Source organism: Dreissena polymorpha, chromosome 9 (genome assembly GCF_020536995.1).
Source record: "Dreissena polymorpha isolate Duluth1 chromosome 9, UMN_Dpol_1.0, whole genome shotgun sequence".
Taxonomy (NCBI): Eukaryota; Metazoa; Mollusca; class Bivalvia; order Myida; family Dreissenidae; genus Dreissena; species Dreissena polymorpha.
Window position 1 is genome coordinate 4,787,598 of NC_068363.1, and position 15,287 is coordinate 4,802,884.

General features: G+C 37.0%; 1 protein-coding gene across 1 annotated transcript in view; it reads left to right on the top strand.

Annotated features, from left to right (window-relative positions):
- The window catches only part of LOC127843689 (perlucin-like), a 6,559-nt gene extending 2,843 nt beyond the window's left edge, over window positions 1–3,716 (top strand). The window contains exon 3 of the mRNA XM_052373407.1: window positions 3,613–3,716. Within this exon, the coding sequence (XP_052229367.1) occupies window positions 3,613–3,640 (28 nt within the window). The 3' untranslated portion in view covers window positions 3,641–3,716. The remainder of the gene's footprint in view (window positions 1–3,612) is intronic.
- Window positions 3,717–15,287: the final 11,571 nt, after the last annotated feature.

A 15,287-nucleotide genomic window follows, 5' to 3' on the forward strand; every position in this document is an offset into this window, starting at 1 on the left:
ATGTTAAATAAGCAATAGCGATATTTTTCTCAGCCACATAATTGTTGCTAGTTTGATATCACAAAATGAAAGTTAAAGTAGAACTGTCAAAAATGATAACCTGTCAATGTGTTGTTTTTGCTGGCACGAGAGGGCGATTACACTCAATGAGTTCACATTTTTATGCTCCCCGAAAATTTTCGGGGAGCATATAGCTGCCAGTTTGAAGTTCCTTCCTTACTTCCGTACTTCCTTCCTTCCGTCACACTGTTGTTACCGTTTCTCATAGCACCTTCAATACTTTACCGATCTCTTTCATAATTGGCATGTAGGTACCTTGCATTGACCTCTACCTTTTGATGAGGTTTGAGGTCAATGGGTCAAGGTCAAGGTCACCGAGGCTAATAATAATATACTTTTTCCGTCACACTTTTGTTACCGTTTCTCATAGCACCTTCAATACTTTACTGATCTCTTTCATATTTGGCATGTAGGTATCGTGCATGGACCTCTACCTTTTGATGAGGTTTGAGGTCACTGGGGACAAGGTCAAGGTCACAGAGGCTAATACTATTCTTTTTCCATCACACTTTGTTTACAGTTTCTCATAGCACCTTCAATACTTTACCGATCTCTTTCATATTTGGCATGTAGGTACCTTGCATAGACCTTTACCTTTTGTAAGGTTTGAGGTCACTGGGGTCAAGGTCAAGGTCACAGAGGCTAATAGAAGATTTTTTTAGGTGGTTATTAACACAAAGATTGACAAAGCGCATCATCGGGGAGCATCCATCAGTTTCACTGATATTCTTGTTTACCATAGGCTTTGCCAATGACCTTTATAGTATGGTTGGCTTTGTTATTATTTATTGCTTTCATGTGACTGCATGATTGTGTATGTGTTTACAATACACAAAGCATAAATAATGATATAAATATACTGATTGAGCTTATAATAATCTGATAACTATAGCCAGATCAATTAAGTACATAAAATACATTTTTTTGTCCGGATTTCATGAAGACTTGAGATATTTATGCACATAGATATGGGTTGATCCACAAATGAAAAGTATTTTTGATCTGTGTACGGTGCAGGCTTTTTTTCCATGACTGTGAAAGTTTTCATAAGAAAAGGATGTCAATTTTTTTCTGAAGTATTTCATTCAACCATTGAATAAAATGAACTGTTCTGCATATAATTTGCCATTTTGATAGGTGTTTGTTAGGTGATCAACAGATGACCATGGTGCCAGAGAAAAGGGATAAACATTTGAGATCTGGTCAGGGCTTCATATAAAAGTGGTTTAATTGTAAACATTTTATATCTGGCCAGTTCTCAAGAGAAAATGTGTACATTTCAGAAAATTTTACCATTTAATACCGCTTGACTAAGGCTCTTAATTCATCTAGCATGAACACTTCTACTATATCTTTTTAACACTAAAAATAATATTTAATGTACACATTTATTATACCAATGTGCACAGATACTACTTAACATATATTTGACTGTATTGAATGTAGGAACTAGCTAAAATATCCATTAGAAAAAAAGATCAGGGGGTGAAATAGTCATTGCCTGAAGCTCTGACGCTGGAGCTATGTTTATATATCTTTAAACACACTGATTAAATCAAAGACGACAATCTACCACTAGGCTTTTAGCAAGATTCTGAAATTTTTCGATCCCTCGTCAGAGCAACCAAACAAAAAATTAAGTCAAATATTGCCAACTCGTTATTATTGAGTCAGTTCATGAGAGATAATGGAAGATGCAACATCTTTAACGCCCCTAGCATCGCCTTAAGCAGTATTCAATTCTCAACAAAAAAGTGCTGGAGTCATTAATCCCGAAGGACCAGAAAAACACACTTGATTAATGTTCGAAATAAAATCATTTGATTAATGACAATACTATTATTTGAGCCAGGTCACAGGGAATGGGCAGTCTAATCAGTATCCAATTAAACTATTTGTTATTGTCAGAAAACCGCTTTTAAGCAAGCAGCTTTCAAGCGACTGCAGGCTGATCTGGATCCAAACTGGCCACAATCGCCTTAATGTCTCTTTTACTGTGACAAAGTTCATTTGACTTAAAAATGATATTTAATACTAAAATAGAAAGAAGAAATAATACAAACCCGTAATATGAGTAAAGACTTTGTAATCGATGTTTTCAGGACAGCTTGGTGATCTGCAAATTCCATGTGACATGTTGATATCGGGTATCATAGTCATTCAATAAGTCGGAAAATGCTCGAATACAATTTACAAAGCAAAATGTGACTTAAATTGATAACTAAAAATACCAGTTTTGCCGTGTCAAGCTGTCAAGATCCAGAAAGTCCTGCATTCACATCGAATGTATCCTTCGAATTCAATCCATTGTTGACATTAGCGGAGATTTAGTTAATAAATAACTCATATATCCTAAATGACAGTTTCTAAATAGCCAAACAAGCCGATGTAAGAACGTTTTGACACGAGTGTGAATATTCTCTCATTGGCGCGGCCATTGTTGTATGACCTTGAGCGTATGCGTAAATGCGTATATGACTCATATCCGCGGATATGAACGAAAAGTGCGAATATGAATAAATATAGGCGATATTAATGCGTTTTTTTTTGCAGTTTTGTTATGAACAAATCACTGTTGAATTAAACATTCACAATGTGTGATAATTATGTTAAGACTGCCTCAAAATAGAGCAATTTAATAAAAGCGGTGGTCTGACTGGTCGTTCATATTCGCGGATATTAATTTGGAGTTACTGAAATTAAAATGCCAATGAAAAACGCTTTTAAATTCATTCGATTGTAACATTACACATTAGCGACGTGTATTTTTGTCACAGAACGATTTTCATATAACAAAAATAAAGGAAATACATTTAAAAAGCCATTATCTGTTCATATCCGCACTTTTCAGTCATATCCGCCGATATGAGTCATATACGCATTTTAGTCGTACCCTATGTTGAGGCATGAACGACAACTCTGCTGGAGAATGTTACCAATGCTAATCACCGAGATATGCCGATTAGAAAATCGACACTATCTCAATCGGACTGGCTCGGTCTTTTACATAGCTCGCCATTATCATTGGTATGATAACTTAGACGATGCTGAAGCAGCATCGTCAAAAACGATATTTTCATGCGGCCTACATCGTGCTTCCGAAGCTGTCCGACGCCAATATCGCATTCGTAAGTGTTCGGATATCGTAGACGGAAATACACATGGAATATATTGTGACACAAAAAACATAAACGAGCATTTGGTATCGCATTAAATCTATGTTACCAGATCACATCTACACATGTACATGTAGCGTTGACATTTTGGCTATTGCTATAAGGGACATTGATTTTTTATTTGTTACCTTTATTTTTCGAAATACTTAACGAAATACACGCTGAGTTTGAGTGTTTGTGGGCTTTTGAGCATGGTGCACTTGTTATGGTTGTCAAAAGTGCAAGTTGTAGCCACAGCACAATAATTTGTACTTCGCTTACAATTGAATCACTTTTATTTGCATTGAATAGGTTATGTTTGCATATTACATGTCGTTTTGAAAATATAAAACCATGTTTATGCCATTGTATATGTAAAAATATTCGAATCTTTTAGAACGACACCTTTGCAAGTGGTGGGATGAAGTGCTTGACTGCTTCTCACATAGTGTATCGCTATCAATGGATACACTATAAAGAAATTAACATGATTAAATATAAAAATGTATTTGTTATGGAGTCGGCTGATCATGACATGCTCTTAAACATGCCATCCAATGTGTTGTTTATTTTTAAATAACAGTTTTATAACAAGCATATTTGCATGCATGTTTTATTTTTGGAATTAGCGGTATATGTCAGTTTTGATAAAAGAAACATCCACCTTAAGACATGCGTCGAGTTTTGATATTTGTCTTTAATGCGTATACATGTGAAATGAAATATAAAAGCCGTTACTTTTTTCGAGGCATAAACTTATTGAATACACTATTTTTTCATCTTCACAACCAACAGGAGCAAAACTCTTATTGACAGAAAACGGTAAAACCTCAAGAACTGGAAACAATGATATAGATAACAATAAGTAACAGTAGGAATTTAACATTGCGTTTGAAAGGTAACGTGTTTGTCTTAGATATTTTGCATGGGCAAATCTAATGCTGTGAAAAAGGTACATACTGCAACTAAATTGAATTGAGGATACTTCTTTTAATAATATACTGGTACTCGATTTGTCATACAATTTCACATTAACGATTTAGTTAACATGCATTTTAGTATGTATGTAAGTAATTAAGCTTACCTTTTGTCCAGAAACCATATTAACGACCTGACTGTCTCTTTATCAATAGTTTATCGATTCATCATGCACGTAATTGCACATGGTTAGTCTTCTTTAGACATGCTGAAAGAACTTCAAAAATAATGTTATAATAATTTACCAACATTTTCAATTTTAGACGCGTAATTGGCATCATACCATTATACATTCGATTACCACTTTTGACGTGTGATTTTAACCTGTTTTAGATTAGGTATCAAATGTGCTATTGATAAAGTTTGAATAATAATGCAATAAACGATGTAATTTAATAAAACATGACGAATTCATTTGCAATATAGCCAAAAAGGTATCTTCCCAGACTGGTGAAATAACGCACGGGTTATATTTTACTTGCCAGTATATTGAATCGGCATGTGGTCTTAATCTCTTTTAGACACGTATTTGGATGACTCAGGACTTCTTATTATGAGCGGAAACAAGACAGAATGAGTCATGACTCTTAAAAATAACTATTTAATAAGCAATCGTTGTAGCTGCATTCAATAATATTCGCTAAAATAACTTAAAATTAACACGGATACCTATAGAAAGAATGTTAACCAGAGATGTGCAAGATTTCTGTCCGTTATTGATACGTAAGTTGACACATTTGTAGTCCCTTAGAAAGTTACATTTTATTAAATACCTTTCTTACTAAATTCAAGATTTAAAGGCTTCATTTCCAACCCTTTGTTACTGATGGGCAGCAAACAGTATAAAACCTGAACAGACTGCGATTTACTCGCACGCTGTTCTAGTTTATGCTGGTTGCAAACGCCATGTTCAATTGACATGACGCCTTATCTATGATCGCTCCGTCCACTAGAATTGATCCACCAATCAGCGATCGATTAATCGGGCGCACTCGTTAGCAACGACCTGTCCGCCATTTTCTAGACAAGCTACATGTTTAGGTTCACTTTTATTCCAACGAGTTTCTTTTGTTTTCCTCTTTAAAAAACGATTAAAAATGGTAAAACGGTGTCAATGGGGATTATGTAACTCGGACAATCGATATCGTGAAAGATTAGTTGGTGACATTTAATTTATATCGTTTCCAAAGCCGAAAAGAGATCTTGAGAAGTGTAAGAGATGTATAAATACATGCGGTCGTCACCACGAACAACTGAACGTCAACACTGTCAAAACAAATTATAATATATTTTTATCGGATATACTAGCAGATTTAAATAGTTTATGTTATCGATCTGATTATCACATAATATTTCACTTTTTTTAAAATAGATTTATCAGTTACTAGGTCAGAAGCGAGGCTTATCTGCATTACTTAAAGAGAAATAAAACCCAGCATGAAGCCTAATTCATGCTGTGTTTTATTACTCTGATAGTAATGCACTTAATTGACATCATACATATTATTTGAAGGTGACATGTGATATATTATCTTATTAACGGTATCTACACATTTGCACTCATGTGGTGTCACCAATAAACGCTTTTAATCCACACTAGGAGCTCAAATGCCTAGATCTAATTTTTTAAACGAGTTTGGTTTATTTTGTTCGGATTAATAAACGGAAATGAAATATGGCAAACACGGTGTAAAAAGGGTTAATGCAACTCTGACATTTGGTACCCAGAAAGATAAGTTAGATGAATTAAATGTATACCATTTCCAACGCGGCAATGCGGTCTTGACAAGAGCGAGTGGAAGCTTCAAGAATTACCGAGATCCCCTTTATAGAACATTAATTTATTTCACAAACTTGAAATGTCATATAAGCAATAACTAAGCATTATTAAGTATGTATTATGTCACGTGTGCATGTAAAATACTTGAGAATTTTGGTACCCAATTCGTGTAACTTTACGAAATCCCCGTTAAAAATCGCGTTTCTGTGTGTGTCAGAAACAAGTGAAAACCATTTTGTTATTATTTTAATAAAGACGTATCGATAAATGCTATTGTAAAAGAGTTATTATTACTGATATTAGTTAACCAATAAATGCGGTAACTTCGGGGAAGTCGGTACCTGCGCGAGCGTCTGATATTTGCAGCCTTATTAATTTATAATAGCCTGACGGTATTCCATTTCGTACAACGCTAATTTTATATCAGACAATGTCCAAACTTACTGTGTTGTTTTTGCGCTTTAAATTATAGTGATTGATAAATGTCCCATAAGCAATGTCTAATATGATTAATATCACTTTTATACGCAATAACATGTGGGTTTGAGGTACCCACCCGTCGTCAGAAAGCGCGTAAAACTTCACCGAATTCCCAGTTAGAAAGCGCTATTTCGTGTCAAATACACGGGTAGGGGGGAATGTTTCGGTAATAATTTTGTTAATAACACGGGTAAATACCGGTGAAGTGTTAATTTATTGCAAATACCACCATTACACGTAAGAACGGGTTCGATTTCGGTAAGCGCGCAAGCGTTTGAGAGCGTGTTTAATGTACCGATTTACCCGTTATAAATAGCTGATGTTCTCTTTAATCGTATATTTTTTGCATTTGCAGAATAACTAAATGGCATCAACCCCTTTACAAGTGTAATATGGTGTTAAACAAGTCCTTAAAATCATCCGGAATATCGCGTAAATCTATATGCAGTCTATAGGCAAAGAAGCCATTTTGGTGTTAGCTTGTCTAGGTTTTCTTCCCGCTGAGCCACGTGATTAAGTGGGCGAAGCGATCACTGATAAGGCGTCATGTCAATTCGCTTCTTATGGGGGAGAGGTTTAATTAGAAATTGTCAACATAATTACAAAAACTATTGCCGACCAAACTACCCTTATTTTTGGCGATGTAACCATGGAAACACATGACCTTACTGTAAGCACTCTGGGAATACAGGCAAATCGAAAAAGATACTACATTCCGCAGAAAATGTATAATTGTAGCCGGACTGGTTTGTTCGGATAGAAAAGAAAGAAAAGTTTTCGGACGAACTCATTGATTTAAAGACGCAGACGCAAATCCTGAATCTCGAAGGTCGGCCTATAACACCGAAGTCTTAAACAGGCGGCAAGTTTATAGATCATAGTATGTGAACTGGCTGACGAACTCTAATTCATGGTGTCGAAACCATGACCTCCCGGTCATAAGCCGGACACCATATCTACAACGCTCCGATGACCTCTGAACCCTATAGTACATTGGCACAATCGTTCTTTCGTGTCCATAATTATAATTACTTATCTTATCAGACCTCAAAATCTGGAAGATTGAGTTAACACGCAAAAGAACAGGCGATTAAGAATCAAACCAAAGTTCTTACGTGTGTACAAAACTGATTCGTTTGACATTTGAACGTTATGAGATCATGATTTTTCTGTCAATAATTTTATTCTTTTTCGGATTCTTACATGTCGGTATTAGTTTTAGAGTTCGTATTTCAATTTCTTTAAACATCACTATTTTAGATAGATACAGATCACTGAACCTACATAGCTGAACAATTAGAACAAGAGCCGTTTGTGTGAAGTGTGTGTTTATATTTCGATGTAATGAGATCCGCTTAACCACTGCTACCTAGAAAAATACTGATTTCAGGCAGTATGTCACGAAGTTTACATTCTAGCTTCTATTTCCATTTATTATTTTTTGGCGTGGTCCTGGGCTGAGGGTGGGGACCGGAATACCCGGATGAAACCTAACCTGTCAGGAAACCACCAACCTTCTCACACGCTGCCGGACACGATAATTATATTTTTGTGCACTTAAGAATTTCGAGAGCCAGTCGAGAAAATATATTAAACAACCCTCGTATTATATATAGCCTCAAACAAAAACGCCAACGGGTGTGAATCAGGTTTTTAAGTCATGTTAATCTGTATTAGATTATATAAGTACCAGAGTTTAACAGAATAACAAACTTATTTAAATACTATTTAAACCATTACTATTTATACTATTTAAAAACTAGTACCACAGTTAAACACAAAAACTTATTTAAACACTGACGAAAAATAAAATTGCTTTTGGTGCCTTACTGAATAGCATGTACAGAACGCCAACATATTAAAACAGGCTCAGAGCATTTGCCAACAAATTCAATGATTTCTAATAAAAGCAGCATTCTCTACAAACAATACATCTGATACAAACTTGATTAACTAGCATCAGCTGTGGGCGGCTGCGCCCAAGGGTGGGTATAATTCCAGACATCCTGTTACAAGATCGAGTCACACGCATTGAAGCAGTGGCCAGATTCAAAGGTATGTATATCTTATCGCACACAGATAGCTTTAAAGGCTCATTAACGTACATATGCTGATAGAGCGTGACCCTTTTGGTGTCGCAGGACACAATGTCTGCTGAATGAATAAAAACGAAAAGCAATTTAAATTAAACGGTATCAATTCACTTTTTGAGAATTTCTTAAATTCTTTCAAACTTTTAATAAACCGAGCGCTGTCAACACAATGGATGTTTTTATCGTAAATCGAACTGTAACCACAAGACATTAAGAATGTAATTTAGTAATGTACTACATATGTACCTTAATTGAAATGCATATTAAAATAAATTGTACATAGTAAAAAAGTACATAGTAAAAAAAGCTTGATTTTTTTTTGTTAATAACGTTTGCATAATTCAGTATTAATTCTGAATGATAATGATGCAGATTGTGCCACAAAAAGAAAAATGATACTATTGAGATCCAGTTTCATTCATACGCATAGTAAATTAAGTTAAAGTAGTTCTCCCATAGACTAGAAGATTTAACAATAATTTGTGTGTATGCCTGTGAATCCAGAAAGCGTGCGACGCCCAACAGTCACACTAGGTGATCATCATGTCTCTGGAAGAAAACCATTTAGTGCAAAACGAAATTTGGAAGCTGAACATTACAGGTATTCACTGAAATGGATTACGTACGGTATGATTTTAATTATGGAGTTTGTCTTTAAATAAATCATATTCGGAAATATTAGCCAACAATGCTCTGTCCCCAAAGGATTCGAAACTATGTATTTTTATAAACACCACTTAGCCATTCAGGCTTATGTAAATATCGTAGGAAGACTTTACTTCTATTAAGCGACCTACATGTGTCGGACCGTATTTGGTACAAAAACGAATATGGTACATTTGTACCATATTCGGCCGAATATGGTTCAAATGTACCATACTCGGACCGAAGATGGTACAATTTTCGACCGAATATGGTACAAACATTGTACCATATTCGGTTGGAATAAGTTTTTCTATGCTCGCCAAAACGTATTTGGTACATACCAAAAAAACTCATAAAAATGAAAATGGCCTACGTATATGGTACATAAATTATGTATTTCTTAATAAATGAAATAGTCTGCCGATGTGTAAACTTTTTTTCAAACTCAAATACATTGTATTAACCTAATATTGGAAGTGACAAAAGTATCATCATCATCATCATCATCATCATCATCATCATCATCATCATCATCATCATCATCATCATCATCATCATCATCATCATCGTCGTCGTCGTCGTCGTCGTCGTCGTCGTCGTAACTAGCAGTAACAGAAACAGCTAACCTAACCACACTTTACATGGATTTTGCTGGTTGTGTAACTGTTTCGCCGGCTAGCTCAGTCGGTTGCGCGTCAGATTGGCACGCAGGCGGCCTGGGTTCGATTCCCGGGCGGGCCAGATACTTTCGTGGAGATCATTAATAGCAATTTTCAAATTTTTAAAACTTTTTTTTTCGAAAGTGTATTTTCACCAAAATCCGATTTAAGAGATTTTGAGCTCTTTTAAATGAATATATCTCTCCAAAAATAAGGATGTTTGACTGGCTGCTTTAGACAGGTGTGACTGTATTCCTAAACATTACTTTGTAAAGTTGATTTGTCGTTCCGACGTCATATTGCTGAGAAGCCGACAAAGCTTTGAAGTTTCCGATTTTTTCTTTGATAACGTGCCGCTTTAAAAAGGCGGGAATTTTGCACACGAGTCTTACTCAGAAGTCAGTAACCATATTTGACTTGGCGGTCGGCAAGAAAAGTTGTGATTTTCGACTAGAAAGAATTGAAATCCAAACTTTCTTCAAACTTCAAAAGAATTCTTGACAGTAAGTACTGTACATAATTTTAATTTTCAGTTGTCTTAATATGCATTGATGTTTTAACATGCATTGATTTTTATGTTTTATGCCCCCCCCCCCCCTCAGAGTGCATTTGCAGTTGTCCGTCCGTCTATCCAATTGTCCGTGGCATTCCTTCCGGGTGCGTAACTCCTAAACTGCTAAAATATTTAAGCTACAGTCATTTTTTCGAAAGTGTATTTTCCACCAAAATCAGATCGAGCTCCTGTAATCTGTAGATTTGAACATTTTAAATTTTATGGAGTTTATAGGTCTTTGACCTTCGAACCCTGCCTAGTCGTGACTTCTGGTGAGCGACCTAGGCCCCCAGGGCCCCTTCTTTATATCCCTTCCATCCACGTAGCATTGGTTTCTACAGACCGTTTGTCCGTTGACCGCCATAAGTTTGCCCGCTATTTTTCCCCTGAATTTGAATTCGGTTGGATTTCAATGAAACTTTACATGAAGTACTTGCTACTTTCATTGCGCATATTGCCCGGAAGTTCGGATTGTAAATTTTAGCGGAGCTATCAGACGAGTGATTTTAGCTCAGCTCATGTCGTGAGACATTCGTTATCGACACGCGGTGTTCAATACAAGCTCTATTAACTAATGAAGTATAAATGTATAATAACTTATTATATTATTTCAGATGAAGGAAGCAATTAGGAGAAAAAGGAAGCAATTAGGGTGCTTGCCCAGGTCGAAGTACGACATTATTGTAAGATGTTTAAACGGATCGTTCGATGTCCCTGTGAAGAAACGGACAACTGAAGAGAATAATTGTTTGGCCATGATTAGAAAACGTAAGGACTTCGAGCTTGGTGACCGGGGTTCTTTATTGTGTGGCGGAAAGCAAGTCCTTGTGAAAGAAGATCTTCCTAGATTTGTTGAGAAGATGTTCATGGAAAACAAAGGATGTGGAGCAAGGGTTATTTACAACAAACTGAAAGTAAATTACACGGGGTTCTCGGAACAAGCTATCCTTGAAATACTGTACAATAGCAAGTATTACCATGAGAAGTATCCGAGATTTACAAACAAGCCAAAGCCAAAGACAATTACAGAAGAGGAACCAGGCAAAAGATGGCAGATTGACATAATTAACATGAAAAATCAAAGTGTTAGCTACAAGGGGTCCACATACAGTTATATTCTACAAGTCGTGGACGTTTATTCTAGGTACGTTATGCCAAAACCCCTGAAAACGAAGAGTTCGCGTGAAGTTGCAAAGGCATTAGAGGACGTGTTGATGGTTAACCTTGCCCCTGACATCATCCAATGTGACAACGGACTGGAATTTAAAGGCCCTAGTATGAAACTTTTGTTGAACAAGTACAACATCAAAATGATCAATAGTAGGCCGTATCATCCTCAATCACAGGGCAAGTGTGAAAGGTCAAACAGTGTTATAAAGGCCAAGATTCTATTTGCAACAAAAAGTAAACGTGGATTTAACTGGGTCGAAGGGCTTCAAGATTTAGCCTATGCCATAAACACAAGTTTCAAACGAGTTCATGGGGGTCTCACGCCCTTTGAAGCCTACTACGGAAGAAGTCATGTTTTTACCAAAGAACGTCATAGTTCTCGTGAAATAAAGAAAACCATACGGCGAGCAAATAAAAAGGCTTACAGGTCGCTGTTGAAAAACGCAACTTCCCCAAGCAAGTACAAAGTAGGAGAGACAGTATTAATTCGCTATCCCTTTCGAAAATCCAGGGTGCCAACCAAAAGATATGTTATCGAAGGCAAGGTAGAAAAAGTAAAACGAAATGGTGTTTATATCGTGTCATTTCAAGTACCGAACAAACCCGAACTTGGATTCGTAAGCAAATCGGTTGGGGTCGAAAACATGACTAGCCTAACTGTTGCGTTAGAGAAACAACGAAAAATTAAAAAACATTCATTAAAACAGAACCGCTCAGAGAAACAAAATCACAGAACTAAGTACTATCATGTTTTAACACACCATGAAAATCTGCAGTTGTTGGATGGGGTGAATATTGCCATGGACCCAAATCCGGATGGAAATTGTCAATTTGCTGCTATATCGCATCAACTTGGTAAAATTGGTATATACAAAGACGTAGATGCTTTACGTAAGGAAGCAGTCCATCACATTGTAGAAAACAGATATTTCTATGAAACTTTTGTCTATGATGAAACATTTGATGAATACGTTAAGAATATGTCTAAGAATGGGACATACGGCGACAACCTCACGCTCATTGCACTTATGAGAGAATATAATTTGCAGTGCCTGGTAGTTTCTACCCGAGGACTAGAACACTCATCAATTGTGTCAGCAGATGGAAAGTTCGATGGTGATGTTGGAACAATTGCATTGGGGTATTTCCCAGAAGGATTTGGCATGCATTACGTTAGTATCCGTATCAATCAACGCGTGTACAAGGACATAATATCACGCTTAGAACAGTCGTATGACAACGGTGACTCTGGCGACAGCGCTGCGTCTGGCGACAACGCTGCGTCAGGCGACAACGCTGCGTCTGGCGACAACGGTGACTCTGGCGACAACGGTGACTCCGGCGACACCGCTGCGTCTGGCGACAACACTGCATCTGGCGACAACGCTGCGTCTGGCGACAACGGTGACTCTTGCGACAACGGTGACTCCGGCGACAACGGTGACTCCAGCGACAACGGTGACTCCGGCGACAACGGTGACTCCGGCGACAACGCTGCGTCTGGCGACAACGGTGACTCCGGCGACAACGCTGCGTCTGGCGACAACACTGCATCTGGCGACAACGCTGCGTCTGGCGACAACGGTGACTCTTGCGACAACGGTGACTCCGGCGACAACGGTGACTCCAGCGACAACGGTGACTCCGGCGACAACGGTGACTCCGGCGACAACGCTGCGTCTGGCGACAACGGTGACTCCGGCGACAACGGTGACTCTGGCGACAACGGTGACGTCTCTGTGTGTTCAGCCCTGAAAGAGCTTCAAGATATGATAAACAATAGGAGGGCACAGAAGCGAACGACTTTTCCATTTCTGATGTTACCACTTCAAATTCAAGTTGAAATTTTTAAGTTCTGCATACAATCAAACCCGTCAATCCAGTTTGTGTTGGCGAAGGTCGGCAAACCCTTTAGAGATTTAATAAGGTCAATGAGTTTGCAAACACCTAGAATTTACATTCGGCCGGATATTGGACTAGATACTAGTAACAGAAATCCTGTTAGCGTTCGTTTCCTATTAACAAGAGCGGGCAGAAACAGCGGTCTTATTTCGGCAATAAAAGAAATCATCAAGGGGCCAAAATGGGCAAACGCATGGCTGCGTTTGCGTGTTAGTGGAATCGGTTGGTATGATATCATAGATGTCATGTACAGACATTACAGGTGAAATATACATGTATATCGGTGTTTGGAAACCTGTTATGTTATTTTTGTGATTGATGATTATGTTCTTCTACCGGAAATTTGTTGTCATTTGCTCATTTACTGGTAACTTTTTACGAAGCACATTTGGGATATTTTGGCTGCTACTAAAATGAATGTATATATGTATATTATGTCTTGTCAAAATGCTACAGTTGGATTAAAATTTAAATGCTGTTCTATGTTCTTCAATATTACTTTGAAAAATCCTGTCAGTATACCAATAAATGAAAAAAGTACAAGTTTGTTGAATCTCTTGAATGAAACAAATTATAAAATACAAAATGTAAAATGAATATGTGATGATGATGATGACAAAACATTTGTGATGATGATGATGGTAAAAAAATTGTGATGATGATGGTGGTGGTGATGATGATGACAGTGGTTATGATGATTGGGGTTTGATGATTGTGGTGATGGTGATGATGATGATGATAATGATGATGATGATGATGATAACAAACGTTTTGGGATGATGATGACAGCGATGTTTATCGGACGATGATGATGGTTATAATGATGATGATAAGTTTTTAGATGATGATGACGGCGATGTTTATCGGCCGACGATGATGATAATGATGATGATGATAACAAAATATTTGTGATGATGATGATGGCGATGTTTATTGGCCGATGATGATGATGATATTCTCATCGTCGTCATCATCATCACAACATCCTCATTATCGACCGAAAACATCGCTGTCATTATCATCACAAAAAAAACTTTTGTGATCACCATTACGATCATGATAATGGATATGATGATGTTGGTTTTGATGGTGATGATGATGGTGGTGTTGGTAAAGATAACAACGATGATGATCATTGGGGTGTTGATAATTGATGTGATGATGATGATGATGATGATGATGATGATGATGATGATGATGATGATGAGATAACGATGATGATGATGATGATGATGATGATGAGATAACGATGATGATGATGATGATGATTACGATGATGAGTGTGTATCATATTCGGAACGAATGTGGTACATTTTTCATCCGAATATGGTACAAGTTTGTACCATATTCGGTCAGGCATTTTACCCCAAAACTGCAGATACGTATATGGTACAATTAGACAGTTGTACCATATTCGGCCGAATATGGTACAAACTTGTACCATATTCGTTTTTGTACCAAATACGGTCCAACATACGTGTCAAGAAACAACAACAGCAAATACATTCACATGTTATTATTATATTTTTTTTCTAAATTGTACATTATCAAATTTGTGAAAACCCATCAACACAAGTATTTACAGTTTTTTTAATGTGGAGATATTTAACAAAACTTACCGAATTCACAGTGTGTCAATCTTTGAAAATTGTTCTTTACACTAACGACGAAAACAGTGAACATGCATGCACTTAAATGGTATAGAACTTTATAAGTTAAGGAATCGAGTTTTTGAAAAAAAAATGTGGAATGGTAAGGACACATATTCTCGAATTTGGTTATATTCACACATTTTGTGTATTTTAATGCCGC